Source organism: Podarcis tiliguerta (genome assembly GCF_965153285.1).
Source record: "Podarcis tiliguerta genome assembly, chromosome: Z".
NCBI lineage: Eukaryota > Metazoa > Chordata > Lepidosauria > Squamata > Lacertidae > Podarcis > Podarcis tiliguerta.
In genome coordinates, this window is record NC_139553.1 from 18,779,948 (window position 1) to 18,796,551 (window position 16,604).

At 46.9% G+C, this 16,604-nt stretch overlaps 1 protein-coding gene and 1 long non-coding RNA gene across 9 annotated transcripts in view; one reads left to right on the forward strand and one right to left on the reverse strand.

The window, feature by feature from the left end:
* NACC2 (NACC family member 2) overlaps positions 1-8,459 on the forward strand; it is a 61,341-nt gene extending 52,882 nt beyond the window's left edge. For 5 of the 8 annotated variants that reach the window (XR_014507222.1, XR_014507223.1, XR_014507224.1 and 2 more), the window contains exons 5-7: positions 389-486; positions 2,175-5,394; positions 5,622-8,459. Coding sequence is in view for 3 of the 8 variants with exons in the window: in XM_083423770.1 (XP_083279896.1) it covers positions 389-486; positions 2,175-2,689 (613 nt within the window). In the remaining 5 variants the exon portion in view is untranslated. Of the gene's footprint in view, positions 1-388; positions 487-2,174 lie in introns of all 8 variants that reach the window. The other 3 variants (XM_083423770.1, XM_083423772.1, XM_083423771.1) reach the window with 1 other exon arrangement.
* Positions 6,922-13,197, reverse strand: LOC310669700. The gene is made up of 2 exons (XR_014507276.1): positions 11,912-13,197; positions 6,922-7,348 (listed from the first exon to the last, which is right to left on the reverse strand). It is a non-coding gene; the product is annotated as an uncharacterized lncRNA (long non-coding RNA).
* Positions 13,198-16,604: the final 3,407 nt, after the last annotated feature.

Sequence of the window (16,604 nt, forward strand, 5' to 3'; positions counted from 1 at the left end):
CTGAAAAGCTGAAACTTTGGGGGGGGGGGTTATCCAGTGTAAGTAATTTGGAATTGTGTTCAGTATTTATAATACTATGAAATACTTTTTAAAAAAATTGTTCTTTGGCCATGGTGAAGATTCCTTAATTTCTGCTGATTTGCAGAGTGAGCCTCAACAAGCCACAATTGATTGGTTTGTATTATCTCCTGTATGAGTTTTTTTTTGGGGGGGGTGTACCTCTTTGGGCTTCTGCTTCTCCCTCTCTTCTCCCCCCACCCATTCCTCCATGGAAGCTCCTTCAAAGTCTGCTGCCTGAAATGGGCTCTTTCCCATGCTTTGGATCCCAGCTGTGGGTTTTCTTTGAATGTGCTCTTGAGATTCTGCTTCCCACTCCTTCCCGGGACAGGAACACACTGGCCAACAGCTGCGGAACTGGGATCCGGTCTTCCACAAGTGATCCCAGCAGGAAGCCACTGGACAGCCGGGTCCTTAATGCTGTGAAACGTAAGTGTGGAGAGGAAGAGGAGAAGGAGCCTCTGACGGGGAGCTATTCAGTTTATTTTACATCTTCCTTTAGTTGTGACTCCTGCCTTGCAGGAGGTTGGACTAGAAGACCTATGGGTCCTCTACAATACTATAATCTCCAATTATAGTTTAAGAGACTCTTGCTCTACCAACTGAGCTACTCTATTATTCTAAGGGGTCTGGATTCAAATGCTCCTTCTAAAAAGACACCAAAGCTTTAAACTCCTGCGTTTTGGCGTCAGAACCCTGTTTACTGCCTTTTTGAAAAACCTTTTTTAAAAATAATTTTATTGGGTTACAAAGGTACATACATTATCTCTGTTTTCAGATCATAAAGTCCTTTCTACAGGGCAGTTCTATTCAATGTGAGACAGTAATGTTGTAGACAGTATAAGGTTGGGGGAGAAGAGAGGGGGAAATGTTTACTGCTGTGTGCTGACAAAGTTTGTTTTTAAGTCAGGGCATGAGAGGGAAGATCTTTGAGTCATGGGAAGATCTTTGAGAGGGAAGATCTTTGAGTCTGTGGCCACAGCAGATTTTCTCTCTACTAAGCTATTTTGTGGCAGCCCCAATTGGTTGAGCTCCTCCTGTTTCATGAAATGCTCATTGCCTCATGACAGCAATGTGGAAAGAAGCCCCAAACAGGGGACCCTCCTTAGAATGTTGTCCCTGGTTGAAAGGGCAGGCAGAAGGGGTGTCAGGGAATTTGGACACTGGCGGAGCCAGGCCAAGCCATGTTGGTTGAAAAAAGACTGCTGAGAGGTCATGAGCCAGAAGGGGCCAATCGGAAAGTCACTTGGGAGGGCGGTGCTGGGAGGGAGAAATTTGCACTTCAGCTGTATCCTCAAGGCAACTTGCAAGAATTAAAAAGTTACACTAGCAAATTAAAATGCAGCAGCATAAATCTGATTAGGACAAATGAGACCAGATGCATGCAGAGCCAAAGCAGAGGGTATGCTCTAAAGAGTGTGTGCAGTTTTGCTTCGGAAGGTGAGGAGCCTGCCTGGGCTTCTTTAAAAAGAAGGGGAAATTCTGCCAAATGAAACTTCTACCACTACAGGATTATGTCCTTCTGTGCAGCTCTTGAAGGACTTGGAGGCTCTCTGCTGAGTAGTTATCTGGAGATGCTGCGTATCTGCCTCCCAGATGACATCTGCTACTCGTCTGTCATTTATTTCAACCCAACACTCTCTCAAGGTCTGGACTTGGGAAATCGAGGCCTGAAAAGCAGTGTAGGGTTAGGGTTCATGACTCTGGCAGCTGCATGACTGGGAGAATTGGCTCTGAGAGGGGGATGAGGAGAGGGAGGCCTTGAGTTGAGCAATGCCAGAGAGGCTCTCAATAAGTACAAGTTTTGTCATCCGCAGAGGCTGGGTCTGGTCTTCTCTGTGCTTGCTTGCTAGTTTCCTACCAGCCGGGTGAGGTGTGATTCAAGCTGTTGAATGCAAATCTGGAAGCATTCAATCTTTCTTTCTTAAAATAGTGAATAATTCACATTCTACTATGGGACCTTCCAGCACTGTCTCCTTATCTATGCTGGATGTTACGAATCTTGTAAAGTTGCCTTTATGCAATCTGTAATTTTATGGCCATTGTTCCTGATGCTGGGGGGAAAAATGTTTAAACTCTGCCTCTGTTGTAGCTAAAACACCCCCTTGTCTTTGCAGTGTATTGCCAGAATTTTGCCCCAAGTTTCAAGGAGAGCGAGATGAACGTCATCGCAGCCGACATGTGCACTAATGCCCGCCGGGTGCGGAAGCGGTGGCTGCCGAAGATCAAATCCATGTTGCCGGAGGGTATGGAGATGTATCGCTCCGTCATGGGCTCCACTACCAGCAGTATCTCCCTGGACCCTGAATTCCAGCCTTCCGCTGCTCAGATGTTCGAACAGCGGATCTATGCGGAGCGGAGGGGGGATTCTGGAACCATTGTGGCACTGAGAACTAACACGGTCACTGTGGATCAGAGCAACAGATCCAGCCAGCTGTTTGAGCCGAATGAGCAGGGGGAAGGCGCCAGTTCTGTCATCCAGGAGTCTACTGGCCCAGAAGCAATGGCTTTGGAGAGCCACAGCACCACACCGCCTTTCGAACAGGGCCCATCTGGGTCCACTAGCCGGCCGGAGACTCCGGCAAGACGACCGGAAGGCCCCTACGGAGGAGGAGGAGGAGGGACTTTGTGAAAGAGCCAGGATCATGCTAGGCTTGACCAACGAGGGATCTCTAATACTAAAGCTGCTTGCATGCATTATTAATACAGAAAAAAGAGAAATGTGATCAAACCATTTACCTACTGAACTGCTACTGTTGCCTGAGAAAAATGTGATTTTTATTCTGCTTGTGTTTAAGATGGATGAAGGAAATATCACATTCGTTATACTGTAAGCAACTCTAGGCCTAAGGCAACCTACTTACGGAAAACGGAAATGAAACAAACCCCAGGCTCCTTTAAAATCAAAAATCCCGAGGTTTGTCTAGAAGGCAGTAGGATTTTGTTTCAAAAGAGCTAAGCGATATTCCTCTCCCCCATTCATCCTCCTCCTCCTCCACCACCATCCTCAGCCCTCCTCTTCCTCTTCCTCCTCCTTGTGACGGGGCATGTACAGAGAGGGGAGGGGGCAAGGAGCTGATGGAGGATGAGGAGGAGGCCTTGCTGGGGTTGGCTGCTGTAGGGTGAGGTTTTGGTTTGGTTGCTGCACAATTCCATTGCTTGGACCTTTTGTTTGACTTATGGACAGGGAAGATTTTTTTTTTTCAGGCACAATCCACTAGGAATATATCCTGTGCAGGTACTGTTGGGATGAAGGGACATTTTTGCCTGGAAACTCCACCGGTGGCCACTGCTCAGGATATTTGCTGGATGGAAAGCCTTAATTGCCCATTTTCTTCCCTTGATGGTGGCCCCTGCCTGGTAGTGGCACCAGGGCACCACACTTTCCTTTGTGTCCCCCTCAGGCAATGGCTTCCCCCAGAGTTTCTTTGTTTTTGTTTTTTGTTTTTTTTGTTTTGGAAGGTGAGCGCAGTGCTCTTTCTGGCACAGCAACACCCTTCGGCTTCTGAAATTATTTGAATCAGGTTGGGCACATGACACCATTTGTGGGTGTCATGGATTTCGTCCTGAGGAGTATTATGTTTGTGTGGGTGTGTGGCTGCACAAAACATTCCAGAATGACTCCCATGATACTATTTGGCCTGCTGTTAGATACAGGGGCATCTTTGAGCTTCATTTTGTTTAATGCTGAAATTTTGCTGGCAGAGATGGTGAAAGGCAAAAGCTTCTTGGGCTGGGCAGAAGTGCCCCCCAGGGGGCTAATACTGAGGGCCTCACTCTATCCTGATGCATCTCATGGGACCGGGAAGGGAGGTTATTGTTAGCATTGAGTGGTGTGTTGATGGAGGTGGAATATGGTAAGGCTCTACTGGGCCAGAGTGTGGGCTGCAGTTGCTGTTCTTGGCATTTCTGAAGGCATTTCTGAAGGAGCAGACAGGGAAGAGAAAAGAGATCAGAGGGAGAGGTGAGAAGGGAGTCACTAACTTGAGAGTTTTGTGGCACACTTGGCCAGAATGGATGTCTTTGGTGGCTGTCCAACCCTACCCCAAACCCTATTGTTCCTTTTTAGGATCTGTGTTTTCCTATTTGATCCCACTCTTTTTTTTTCTTCTTCTTTTTTTTTTGAGAAGTCTCATGTAAAATAGGCAGAACAAGTTTTTCAGTTCTGATGGCTTGAGCTGCTTTTGTCTGGTAGGGTGTTTCTTAGAGAGGTACAGCTCAACTTTCACATCTGAAAGGTGTTGGGTGCAGAGCGAACTTTGGCCAAAGGAGAACCAGCATGTGTGCAAGAGACAGAGCAGGTTGGGGTGGTATCTGGGCTGGGGAAGCAGGCAGGCAGCCTAGCTTGCTTTTTGGGTGGTTGTGTGTCAGGGGGAGAGCAGCCTCATTTTTTGCTGCACTCAGCACCTCCCCCTAATATATGTCAGACAGGCGTGGCAGAGGAGAGAGTAGGGGGAAGCCACCATGGCCTGACTGGGCTATTTCATAAATGGAAGGGCAAAGAGGCCCCTTCTCTGGTCTCTGGTTGGATGGCCGTTGCAGGGGGTTGCCTAGATTACCCTTGGGGGTCCCTTTCCTCTCCACAGTTCTATAAGGGAAAGGTGCTTTTGCTCTGGGTTCTGCCTCTTTTCCAACTCCAAAATGGGTCCTCGGCAGCCATCCCCTTAGCCGTTCGGTTTATCCCAAGATTCAGTCACCTTGATTGAAACACAGGAGCTACTGAAAGGCCCCCACCTGGTATGTGAGAGGAGATGCTTCACCATGAAGGGTGTGCTGCTTAGGAATCTCTCGCCTTTCCTAGCCCAAACCCTTCTTGATGTAAGGGTTTGTCTCTGCTTTTCTAGGCAGGATCCCTGTGTGGGTTTCTGGGAAGGGACCACAAAGAGCAGGCTCTTGAGGGGGGAGGGGAGACAGACTGAGTTTGGGGGGATTTTTCAGGTGCAGAAAGCTCAGGACAGTGGGAGCTTCTGAGAGCTCTGCAATGGGTACTTTCTGAGCTCCAGGTGAGGCTCTGTGCTGGAGCCAATGGCATGAGGTGTTGCGGGGTATACTCTCTTCCTGGGGGTTCCTCCCTTTGCCATGTGACCATGGAGGCTTTGGAGGGAGTCCTTGCCTTTGGCCAATATTTGAAACTTCATTCTGGGCCCTGAATAAAAAAACTGTGGTCCCTGATCTGTACCAGTGCCACCCCACAAAGGTTTAAAACCAGCTGAGCACTGGTGAAGTGGATGGGTGAGGCCTTGAGGAGGGGAAGGAGAAGCACCAGGAGGCTGAGCCAACTGTCTCCAGGCTTTTTCTGGTCTGGGATGCCTCTGTAGCTGCAGCTCAATCAGGCCAGTGGCCTATATAGTCCATCCTAACCTCAGTGCTCAACCAGTTGCCTTTTAGAGGAAACTCGCAAGCACTGCCTGAGTACAAGAGCAGCCCTTTCCCCTCATCCAGTTTCAAGCAACTAGTAGTTGGCCTGGTACTCCCACGGGTCCTTGGTACCCTTGCCCTGTGTGCCATAGGGAAGGGAAGGCAAGGCAAGGCTTTATCCGTGATCTGGCATGAAGCCCTGGCAGTTGACTCCACACCTTCAAGGGCCTAATTCTGCATTTGCAGGTGAATGAGAACTTTGTTATCAGAGTGAGCAGTCGAGTAATGATCTGCCCTAGATGGTTCAGTGAGTAGGGGCAGCTCTGTGGGCAGTGACCCCCCCCTTCTGTATCTTTCCCTGAGTCAGTGGTAAAGGGGGATTGGGTCCATGAAATATGATGGCATCAACCTGAAAGGATTACTTTCTTACCTTGGGTCATTTCCTCTTCCAATTGGATACCCTACCCAAAATAGTACAAAGTGCATCCAGGAGCTGTTCCACCCGCCCCTGGCCCCATGATGAAATGACCAGAACATAAAGAAAATACTTGAATGGCTTAGAAAAGAATCCGATGAGAGTGTCACATTGCACAGTTAAGATATATTTTTATACCGAGCACAATTTCATGTACATTTTTATTTGGGGTTTCTTTGTTTGTTTTTCCTTTCTAGTAAAAGAGAGAGAGAGAGCTTTAGGTAAACTTGAAAAAAATGTGAATGGTTTGTTTTTGGGGAGGGGGGCCTTCCTTGTCTTCTTGATGAGGATGAGCATTTGCACTAAACCAGATCCGCATGTGGAGGCTTAAGGGCAGATTTCCAAGACGTATCTGTGGATCGTGATTGTCTCCTCCCTGGTGGGAAGGAAGAATGTCGCAAAATAAAAGAATGTAAAGTGAGAATGAAGCCCAGAATGATCGGGATTTCCTGAGTGCCTTAGCCCTTTTTGGATCACTTGTTTTCCATGCGGAGGGGACAGAGAGGGGGGGAAATGCCAGATCAGAAGGAATGCCCCCCGCCCTGATTTCCCCCTCTTTGTTTACAATAATGCTAGAAATGTCACGAGAGTGTCTGGGAGTTGCTTTCTGACTGTGATGATGCATAATGTGAAATGGAAACGGCATCCCTCTAGATCTTAAAAATAAAAATGGAAGCAGAAGTATTTATGGTATGTCTGCACTTCTATTCTTAATGCTTGACTGTTAGCAATATTACATGTGTATATTATATATATATATATATATTAAAAGTTATATCAAGCACCTTTTTAAAGAGAGAGAAAACCGAGTGAATTTAGTGGTTGCCACATCATAGTATAGGCATCAAACCAACATTCCCACCCCCTCCTTTTCTGCAATGGAAACATCCCCAGATTGCAGTTGCTTCGTAAATTAGCCTGGCTTCTCCAAGGTTTCTTTACCTAACCCTTGCTCAGAAGTGTGCAATTCCAGGGTTTTTTTTCACTCTAAACCAAAATTTGGAGCCAAAAACAAGACTCAGAAAAAAATATTCCAGAAATCTGATCTCATTGCAAAGGTGAGACCATGTTAAGCCATAAGTCCTATCCTTTTGTCTGCTCTGAGACTTCCCTGACAGTTATTCTCTTCTTGCTCCAACTGAAATGGCCACTAATTCAACCCTCAAGTTGCCAGAGATGTTTGGCTGTTTCCCACTTTTTCTCACCTGTCCTGGGAATCCAGTTTGGAAATGGGTTTTGCTTAATTGAAGAAATTCTTCTTTCTCATTTTAATTAAGTGCTGGAAAGCATCCTGGCTAGAAAGTTTAGTTTAGTTTTTTTTTTTGTAGGATGCTGATTTGCCAGGGTGGATAAAAGGTTGTGACTGTTTTCTCACCTGGTGTGGCAACCTTTCCTGGTACTTCCCATCACTGAGGAATTGGGACCCTCTTGGTGACTTCTCTTTCCTGCATCTTCTTCCTTGCAGCATTAAATGCAAAGAGGAAAAGCAAATTGGTGCCATCCCCCCCCAACAGGGCAGAAGGGGGGAGTCCTAAAAAGGGCACAGCCATTTGGGCATGGTGCTCTCCAGGGGAGGCAGGCTGCTTCACATGTAATCATCTTTGCCTGAGAAGAGGCCCTCTCTGTGATGTTGGCTTCCCTGAGCAGCAGAGTTTCCACAGCTGTCCAAATGATGCAGCCTGTGATATGTGCTGTGCATTATGACCTTATCTCCTGTGGCCATTAAGGGATCCCTAACCAGTCTTAAAGGGTCAAGCCCTTTCAGTGTCACTGTTACAGTGCTGCTGTGGCTGCCCATGGAGGGTTGTGGTCAATTCACTGGGTGCCCACCTTTGAGCAAGGCAATCTGTGCCTCTGCCAAAGCTGGCGTGAGAGGAGGGAAAGAGGGATCCCATGTGTTGTCCTTGCTGAAGAACTTACAATCTTCTGTTTCTTCCAAATGTCCTTTTTGCACTTTTACGTCTGAGGTGGAGGGGAGGGAGCCCAACCTTGCAATACTATTTTTAAGACTCAAAAATGATAAAGTCATAGCTAAGCAAGAAAATGTATAAATATGTTTAACTTGAACCTTTGGATTGCACTTGATTCAGATTGTGTGCAGATCCTTTTGAACTGCCTGAGAGAAAAGTCTTAAGAGAGCAAAAGGGTTTCTCTTGGAGTCTTTATCAAGAGTACCCAGTAGTACTGTAACTCATGACTGTTAAAAATAAATGAAAAGTTAAAAATCCCAGCGCTAATAGGGGAGATTTTGAATTGCTTTGGAGTTGTTTCAGCCACGCAAAGTTTTGTTTATTCTCTTTGTTATTTATGTGCCATCCCTCAGCTTGAGACTGTTACAGCCATGTCTAACACTATAGATTCAGAACAGTGTCAGGTGGCTGGGCGGGGGCGGGGGTAAAGTGGGGGAGTGGCTTCAAGATGTCTCTTCTTCACAAGCCCCCTTCCAAGAGTTCAAAGTATGGTTGTAGCGCTTTTCATATAATGAAAAATCCATGGGAAAATGTGATCATTAATGATGAAAATGCTTTGTAAAATTCACATTTACAAAATAATAAAGTAAATAAAACCATCTGTCTCTTGTTTTTGCTGCCCTGCTCCCTAATCCACCATTTCTGGAGTACAATGGGGGTAAGAAGGGGCTGAGGTAGGGTGGGGTGTAGAATGATTCTGGTTTCCTATAAATCTGGCCCTGTCCCCTACATTTTACTGCAATACGGCGCCTGTGTGTATAAGCCCTCTGAATTGTGTTATGTACCGTTTATTGACAGATAAATAGGTTGTGTTCATATGTAAGAATTGAGGCACAAATGAATCCTCAAAAAATGGTTATTCCTCATCACTTCTGGGGGTGGCCATGACATTCCTGTTTTGGAGCTCTGTTTGCTTTTAAGACGGGTGAAAGTGCAAGGCAAGTGGAGGAAGAAATAGTGCTTTGCTCGGATAAAGGGGGACTCATTCTACAGAGGAGTTGTGCAGGTGTAGCTGAGACTGCTGAGCTTTTCAGACACCATCCTGGTTGTGAGTCTTGGGGGACCTGCTCCCTGCCTTTCAGATCTTTTCCACCTTGCCTAGGAGGGCTGGGCCCTGACTGACTGCAGCTTTGAAAGCTGAGGCAGCTGAACAGACCTTTAGGTTGGGGTATTGTTTAGCTGGTTTCAGTTCTGTTATTTCCCCATTTGTAAAAAAAATTAAATTGTTATTAATTCTTTTACCTTATATGTTTCTAAATCTGAGCTTTTAATGGGATGTGCCTCAGAAAAGAGGAGCTGGAGAGAGCAGGAGAGGTCCCAATCACAGTGGTTCAGGGTAGGGGGAGGTATGGTGTGGGAGGTGGGGCAGGCCAGGTAAGGGGCACATGGCACAGACAGATGGTGGCTGTGCCGTGTGCCAGTCCCATCTCCAACCTGGGGAACTGGCTTGAAACCAAGCTTCTTGAAGAAAAGTTGAGTGCTTATGCCAGCAAGCCCCACTTTTGACAGGAAGCCACATCTTCCCTTGCCCCACACGTTAGGAGTAGGACAGGTGGGTACCACTGGCAGGGGAACATGGTATTGTGGGCCAAGTAAGGGGCCCTGACAGACCTAACTCGAGCAGCTGCTTTTCCTTTCAAAGGCCCTGAGTTTAGTCTCTGACATTGCCACTTAAAAATGGTCAAGTAATAAGTCATGGAGTGACAACTCTGCCAGCCAGCCAGTTCTCAACGCTCGGAAAAGCTCAGAGGTGGAGTATCTGTTTTGTTTGCAAAAGGCCCTGCATTTGGTTCCTGGATTCTCCAAATAAGGCCTGGACCAGGCCCCCTTCTGAAGCTTAGAGAGCCCCTGGATATTAGTGCAGGCCATTTGAGAACTTTGGTCTCTGGAGCCCAATGTGTGATGCTTTACTTATTTCAAAACATGGTATGCTATCCCTGCTGCATGTGGGAATGGTGGAATGGGGTGGGTTGGTGGGTGGCTTGTATTCTGAATCCTAGAGTTCTGCCCCCGGCATCCAATCCTGATGATATCACTGATACGCAGTCTTATCAATTTGATGTATGCCAGCTAGGATTATCACTGAGCAGGGCAAAGATGAGCTGTATTTGGGGGAGGGGGGAGTTAGCTCTTACAGCAACTAAGGACCTAAATTGGAGCTTAGGTACCCTGTTGTATCAAAACATAGTAAGAAAGGATGTTTTCATCACAGGTGTTAGTGCATGAGACTATAGCCACGTAAAAGTGCCACCTAAAGGATCTATGGCTGGTTTGAGCTTTTCTCTTGCAGCCCATTTCCGAGGCCAGTGTTCAACATCAAGCATGATAGCTGCAGTAACTGTCAGTTTACTGCCTGTTTACCTAGGCAAATTGACCATTAAAATGCTGCAAAGTTGCATTTTCCTCTAGTTACCTAAAATATATATAAAGCAATTGCTCCCAAACCACAGCCATTTAATTTCTTTCCTATGGATAGGAGGGGCCCCCTAAACCATTGTAATGTAGAATCATAAAACTTCCTACTGTGTTATAGAAGCCATTTCCAAACTGATTTATTCTAAATGAGTTGTTATAATCAGACTTTCCCTTTTCTTGCAGGCATCAGTGTTTTAGGAAAGCCAAAGCCCAGATGCTCCCATACTTCACACTGATTACTTATCAATGCCATTTCCCAAATGAGGTCTTTGGCTTGCAGTATTGTCAGTAGGGGATGGATGGTGGTTGGTTGCAGGAATAAGAAATAGGAATGAATTATTTGCTGCTTCATGACACAGTTCCTAGAGTGAAGGAGCCTTTCCAGAAGGAGGCAGCACCAGAGCAAATGCAAAGCTGGAAAAACTGCCTGAGAACAAGCATGAGGAAGAGGGTGCTGTTTTGGTCTCCCCACCCCAATTGGCAACTTTTGCATTTAAAAAAAACAACCCAACTGTGTGAATATTTGGTTGCATTTCTTTTCTTTTGGGACTGGAACTGTCCCCCAATTGGTGCTGAACAAGTGCAGCTACAGCTGCTGGTTTGGTGGATTCATGGAGCTGGTTACTCATCCTGTTTAATGCCAAATGTGTAGGCTGGGAAATGTTGGTTATTATTATTATTTAATCAACTCACCTGCATTTTTCCATGTACCTTTCCCTGCTGTTGAAGTGGAGAGAATTCTCTTAAATAAATAAGTGCCCCTACCTTAGAAACACAGCCTAGTGCAGCTCTTCCTCGTAGCCATGGATCTTTATCTTATTTCCTATACTGCTGGATTTGCCCGGGAGAACTGTGAAATCTAAAATGTGTGGGTCCCGTAAATCATATTCATGAAAATCTGGCATAATACTTTTATCCTTGGCCACCGGCCATACTGGCTGCAGGGTCTGAGAGGAGCTAAGAGTCCATCAACATTTGTAGAGCTGCCATAGATATTCCCCAGCCCTGGGTCACAGGGAAACTCAACCTCTTGGTTTCCTAGCACTGGGGATCACTTCTTCCCACCCTGCCATCTCATCTGTGGCAATTGCAACAGCAGTGTACAGAATGGTGGCACTCAAGTGTGATGATTTAATGCTTCCCCACATCATTTTCATAGAATCAGAGCTGTGGAGTTGGAAGGGACCTCAAGGATCACCTAATGCAGACACCTCATAAATCAGCCCTCCAGATGTTTTGGGACTACAGTTCCCATCATCGCTGACCACTGGCCCTGTTAGCTAGGGATGATGGGAGTTGTAGCCCCAAAACATCTGGAGGTCCGAGTTTGGGGATGCCTGACCTAATACCATACAGGAATCACAGCTAAAGTATCCCTGACCAGTGGCGTAGCGTGGGTTGTCAGCACCCGGGGCAAGGCAAGTAATTTGCGCCCCCTAACCCGTGGAGCCAGGTAGGGGCAGAGAGCTGCGAGTGCGAGCGCGCCCCCCCTCCCAGATGTTGCGCCCGGTGCGACCGGCCCCCCCTGCACCCCCCACGCTACGCCACTGTCCCTGACAAATGGCCAAGAAACCACCAATGAAGGGGAGTCCACTCCCTTCCTAGGAAATCCTTTCCATTGTCAAAGAGCTCTTACCATCAGAAAGTTCTTCCTTAATGTTTAATCAGAATCAGTTGTGTGCTGTAAGCTCGGGCTGTACTTATTTCTGTTAATTGTAAAAACTGTTCTGGAATAGAAGCAAGGCTTCTCCTTCACTTCTTGTCCTCTTCTTCATGGAAGAGTCCATAAACTGGTTTCTAGGGGAGAGAAGGAGAGGTATTTAAAGTTTGCTGACATATTTGGTAGAATGCAGGAAGTCATAAAAAAGAAGTCGTCGTTTGGGAAGCAGCTCTTGAGAGGTGGTACTAATGAACCACATCTCCCAAATCTCTTTTTGAAAACAAAAACAGCAAGAAGTGCCCAAGGGAAATTTGTGGGCTTAAGGTGGTTCCCAGGAAATTTGTAGGAGAAGCAAAATATCCTGGGTATTGTGGGTAGCCACATACTATCAGCAACTGATTTTATCCCATATTGTTTTTATTTCTTTGTGTTAGCTGTCCTTGCAGGCTGAAGGTGTGGGGTAAAATTTATGGGCGAAATTGAAATAAAAACCCAGTTGCACAGTTAACAGCAAAACAAAATAATGGTTGATTTCCCAATCCCAAAGAAAACGCCTTGTTTTACTACAGTTAAACATTCAACAGGGCAATGAATTTGCCCAGTGTGGAAATTGTTGATGGACTCAGTTGGGGCCCCCTGAAAAAAAGGGAGGGGGGCTTTATGGCAAGGGTGAGGAGCACCTGCGAGCCTCCAAATGTGGCTGGTCTTTGTAGCCCCCATCAGCACTGGCTAGTGTGGCTAGGGGGAAGGGGCGAGGGGATTGGTCAGCCTCCCACAACCACTGGAGGGCCAGAGATCCCATCCTGCCCTCCACTCTTCTAACTTTCCCTTACCAGGCAGGAAAAAGCAATTCAAAGCTACATTCACACTATGCACTGAAAGCGTTATGAGACCACTTTAAAGAGCCATGGCTCCCCCCCAAACCGAGATTTCTGGGAACTGTAGTTCGGGAGTTAGGATCTCGCCCCCATTCCCCCCTCCCAGGGTTGCAAACTGCAGAGTGGTTTAGCAATCAATCCCTTTTCGCAAGGAACTCCGGGAATTGTAGCTGTAGAGCCTCCTAACCATCCTCAGCATCTTAAACAAATTAAAGTTCCTAGTACAGTATTCTTTTCTTTTTCGGGGGAGGGGGGAGCAGAACCACGATTGGTTTAAACTTTAAAGCAATATGAAAACCAGTTTAACGCATGTCATGGATGTACTCCAAAGGCCCAGCAGGCCTCGGACTTTTCCTCTCCGTTGCTAGGTAACCGCTTCCCGGCTCGCACTTCCGCCTTGGAGGCTGCGGGGGATTGGCGCCCTGCGATGATGCCATCGGCCCGCGCGACTCTTTCCTCGCCGCTGGCTCAAAGGAAGGAAGGCAAGAAGACGGAGCGGAGAACAGTCAGCTAAGTCGTGGTGCTGCCGCCCGTCCCTCCCTCTCCTGAGAGTGTGAGGCGGGAGGATCCCGATAATGCTTGGAGGCGGGGCGGTCCCGACGGCGATGGTGTTTCAGCCCCTTGAGGGAGTTCAGGGCGCTGCACGTGGACCCGCTGCCCTCCTCTCCATAGTGATAATCCCCACAACACCCCTGCGGAGTAGGCTGGGCGGATTCGTTGGGGCTTGCCCGGCTTCTGGCTGCCTCAACCCATTCTCCTCCCCCCCCCACCCCCACGCAGCCAAACAAACGGGTGAATGGATGACCGGTCCTTTGGGCAGGCTGGAAGAATTGAGGCCGCCTGCCTCATGCACGGCAAAAAATGCCCCTGCCTGGCGACTGCTGATGACTGAGCTGCTCTGTGGGACAGCTTCCCAGCGCACCGTCCATGGGGTCACCAGAGCACCAGCCATGCTCCTGCTGCTGAGTTTCCCTCCATTGCCTTGTTCGCCCGTGTGAATGTCGGGCTTAAGGAAGGCCCTGCAGAGGGTGGCAGGAATTATCTCTGGTTTGGTTAGTGGTAGAGCGTGGTCTGCAGGTAGCATCTCCTCCAGGTAGGGCTGGAATCTTGCCTGAAGCCCTGGAGAACTGCTGCCAGTCCATGCAGGTGGGCAAGACGGGTCAATGGTCTGACCCTGTATTGGCCACCTTCCTAGGTGTGATAGCTGACAGAGAAGCACAAGACATCTTTTATGTAATTTTTTTAGGTAAATTCAGATGGAAGACCTTTGTAGGACTAGACGGTGCTTTTTTTATAGGGGTACTCAAGAGTATGCAGTACTAGCACCATTTTTTTCTAGAAGAAAAGCATTGGTTAAAAGGGTGGCACTTACTGTAACAACATGATAAGTACCAGCACCTTTACATAAAAGGTATAAGAGATTTTAGACTGATATCTGTGTTTCATAGTGGCAGGCAGGGCCTATCCTGTGGAAGCAAAGTAGCTTCAGAAATTGTTTGTGCTCAGCTGTGATGTCTGGAAGAAAGGATGCCCTATGTTTAAAAGTTGTTCTGATTTCATAGAAGCTGTGTGCTCTATCCCAACAGCATTCATTTCACCATTTAAAAATAGGGAAATGCTACCAGTGCTGTGCCATTTCATGTATTCTTTGCTGCTGCTGCTGCTGCTGCCTGGGCCCCCTCCTTGGCAGGTGGTGGCTGTATGTTGAACAAGCCACTGCTAGACCCATTTGCAGCAGTTGAGAATTCAAATCAAGTTGTCTACATGTGAGACCTAGAGGGACTGACTCCAAAACAGATCTCCCTGTCAACTTCGTGAAGCATCCTATTTCATCCCTGAGCTTGCAGCAAATGCATGCTAATGCTAAGCCACTGTGGCTTTAGCAAGCATCTCTGCCCATGTGAATGGTTAATAATATTGTTAATATTAATATTGTCTGTAGTGTCAGGGAAGGCCCGGAAGACTTTCTTGGGAGCAGTGGGAGCTGTGCTTACAATTCTCTGAAATGGTGCAAGCATTTTCTAGCACAGCCATCAATAATGGCATGAATATGTATGATGTTGCATTAAAATGATGCCCATGAATAAATTAAGCATAGGCAGATGACTTATGAAGGAAATTGTATCAAACTGTAGCAATTGTTAGGCATATTTCTTCCTTAGAGACTTTTGTTTTCTTGGAAGTTCTCAGGTTTCTCTTTGGGAAGAACTTTCCATTACCGGAGGGAGGGGCTCACCACTGAAAAGGTATTTTCTGCAGAAATCACCCATTGCACCTCACTGAGGTCTCCCTTTGTTTTTAAGGACACCTACATCATAAGACGGGACATGGGTGGCACTATGGGTTAAACCACAGAGCCTAGGGCTTGCCATCAGAGGGTCGGCGGTTCAAATCCCCGCAACGGGGTGAGCTCCCGTTGCTCTATCCCTGCTCCTGCCAACCTAGCAGTTCGAATTATGAAGTGCAAGTAGATAAATAGGTACCGCTCCGGTGGGAAGGTAAATGGCATTTCCGTGCGCTGCTCTGCTTCGCCAGAAGCGGCTAATCATGCTGGCCACATGACCCGGAAGCTGTACGCCGGGTCCCTCGGCCAGTAAAGCGAGATGAGCACTTCAACCCCAGAGTCGTCCGCGACTGGACCTAATGGTCAGGGGTCCCTTCACCTTTACATCATAAGACCAGGCCAGCTTCTCAGATTAGAAGCCACAGTCACAGAGTAGCAAGGACACACGCTCAGCCAGAGGAACCCCAGCAGTCCGGCTGATGTAGCTGTGATTCCTGCATTGCAGGGGGTTGGACTAGATGGCTCTTTGAATCACTTGCAACACTATAATTCTGATTCTGTGACTCCTAACTGCACTGAGAACATTTTAAGCTACTTGCTGCTATGCAAAGGTTAACTGGTTGCTGCAGCATTTAGAAATATAGGGGTGTTGAGGAGATGAACGGAGTAGACTGTTTGCAGGCTGGAAATGAATAACTGATTCATTGGTGGTACCAAATGAGCCTTGATCTGGTTTTAAGTGCACTGACAGTAGAATTTATTTTGCATTTAATTGCTTTCTTAAGCTGCTGAGAATGAGGTGGTTTTTAACCAAAAAATTACATAGGTTCCCACCAAATCATCTCAAATGTGCAGAAGACTCAATTATATTTATTGGGTTAAAAAAAAGCAAGCAAGCCCATAGAGCACTGTATATAACTGGAATTGGTAGTTTTTTTTGTCATTTTTACCATAGCTTATATCACCTCTTTCTCTTCCTACTTCCCATTTTTCAGCAATGGAAGTACAGTAGCTGTGATTCCCATGCCATATAAACCATCTTGATTCGTTATTAAATTCTTTTTATTAATCTAAAGCACTACAAAGAATTTGAATGGCTAAATCAGGTGCTCAATAGTCATTTCCTCTCTGCAGTAGCGCTATAAATACGAGACTCATTTATGAGCCTGAGATGCCAGATGAGAAGGGTTCTGTCAGCCTTCATCTTTATGGCTTTGTGCTACAACAAAATGGGGAAGAGCCCCCCCCCCCCCCCGATAAAACATGCCATAATGCACACTCTCTTTCTAGGTTCTTAAGTAAAATGCAAGCCCCCTCAGAAAGCTCCCTGCCTCCTCGTGGCATTGGGGAAAAGCAAGGCCTGTCCTTTGTGGGGTTCGGTTGCTGAAAATGGGATTTGGGCAGGAACAGCACAGTCTATTAAGCTGTTTTTAAAATACCTTGAGAGTTAGAACATCCATGCAGGGACTCCTGAGATTCTGTTCCATGAAGAGGCAGTGCAAAATAG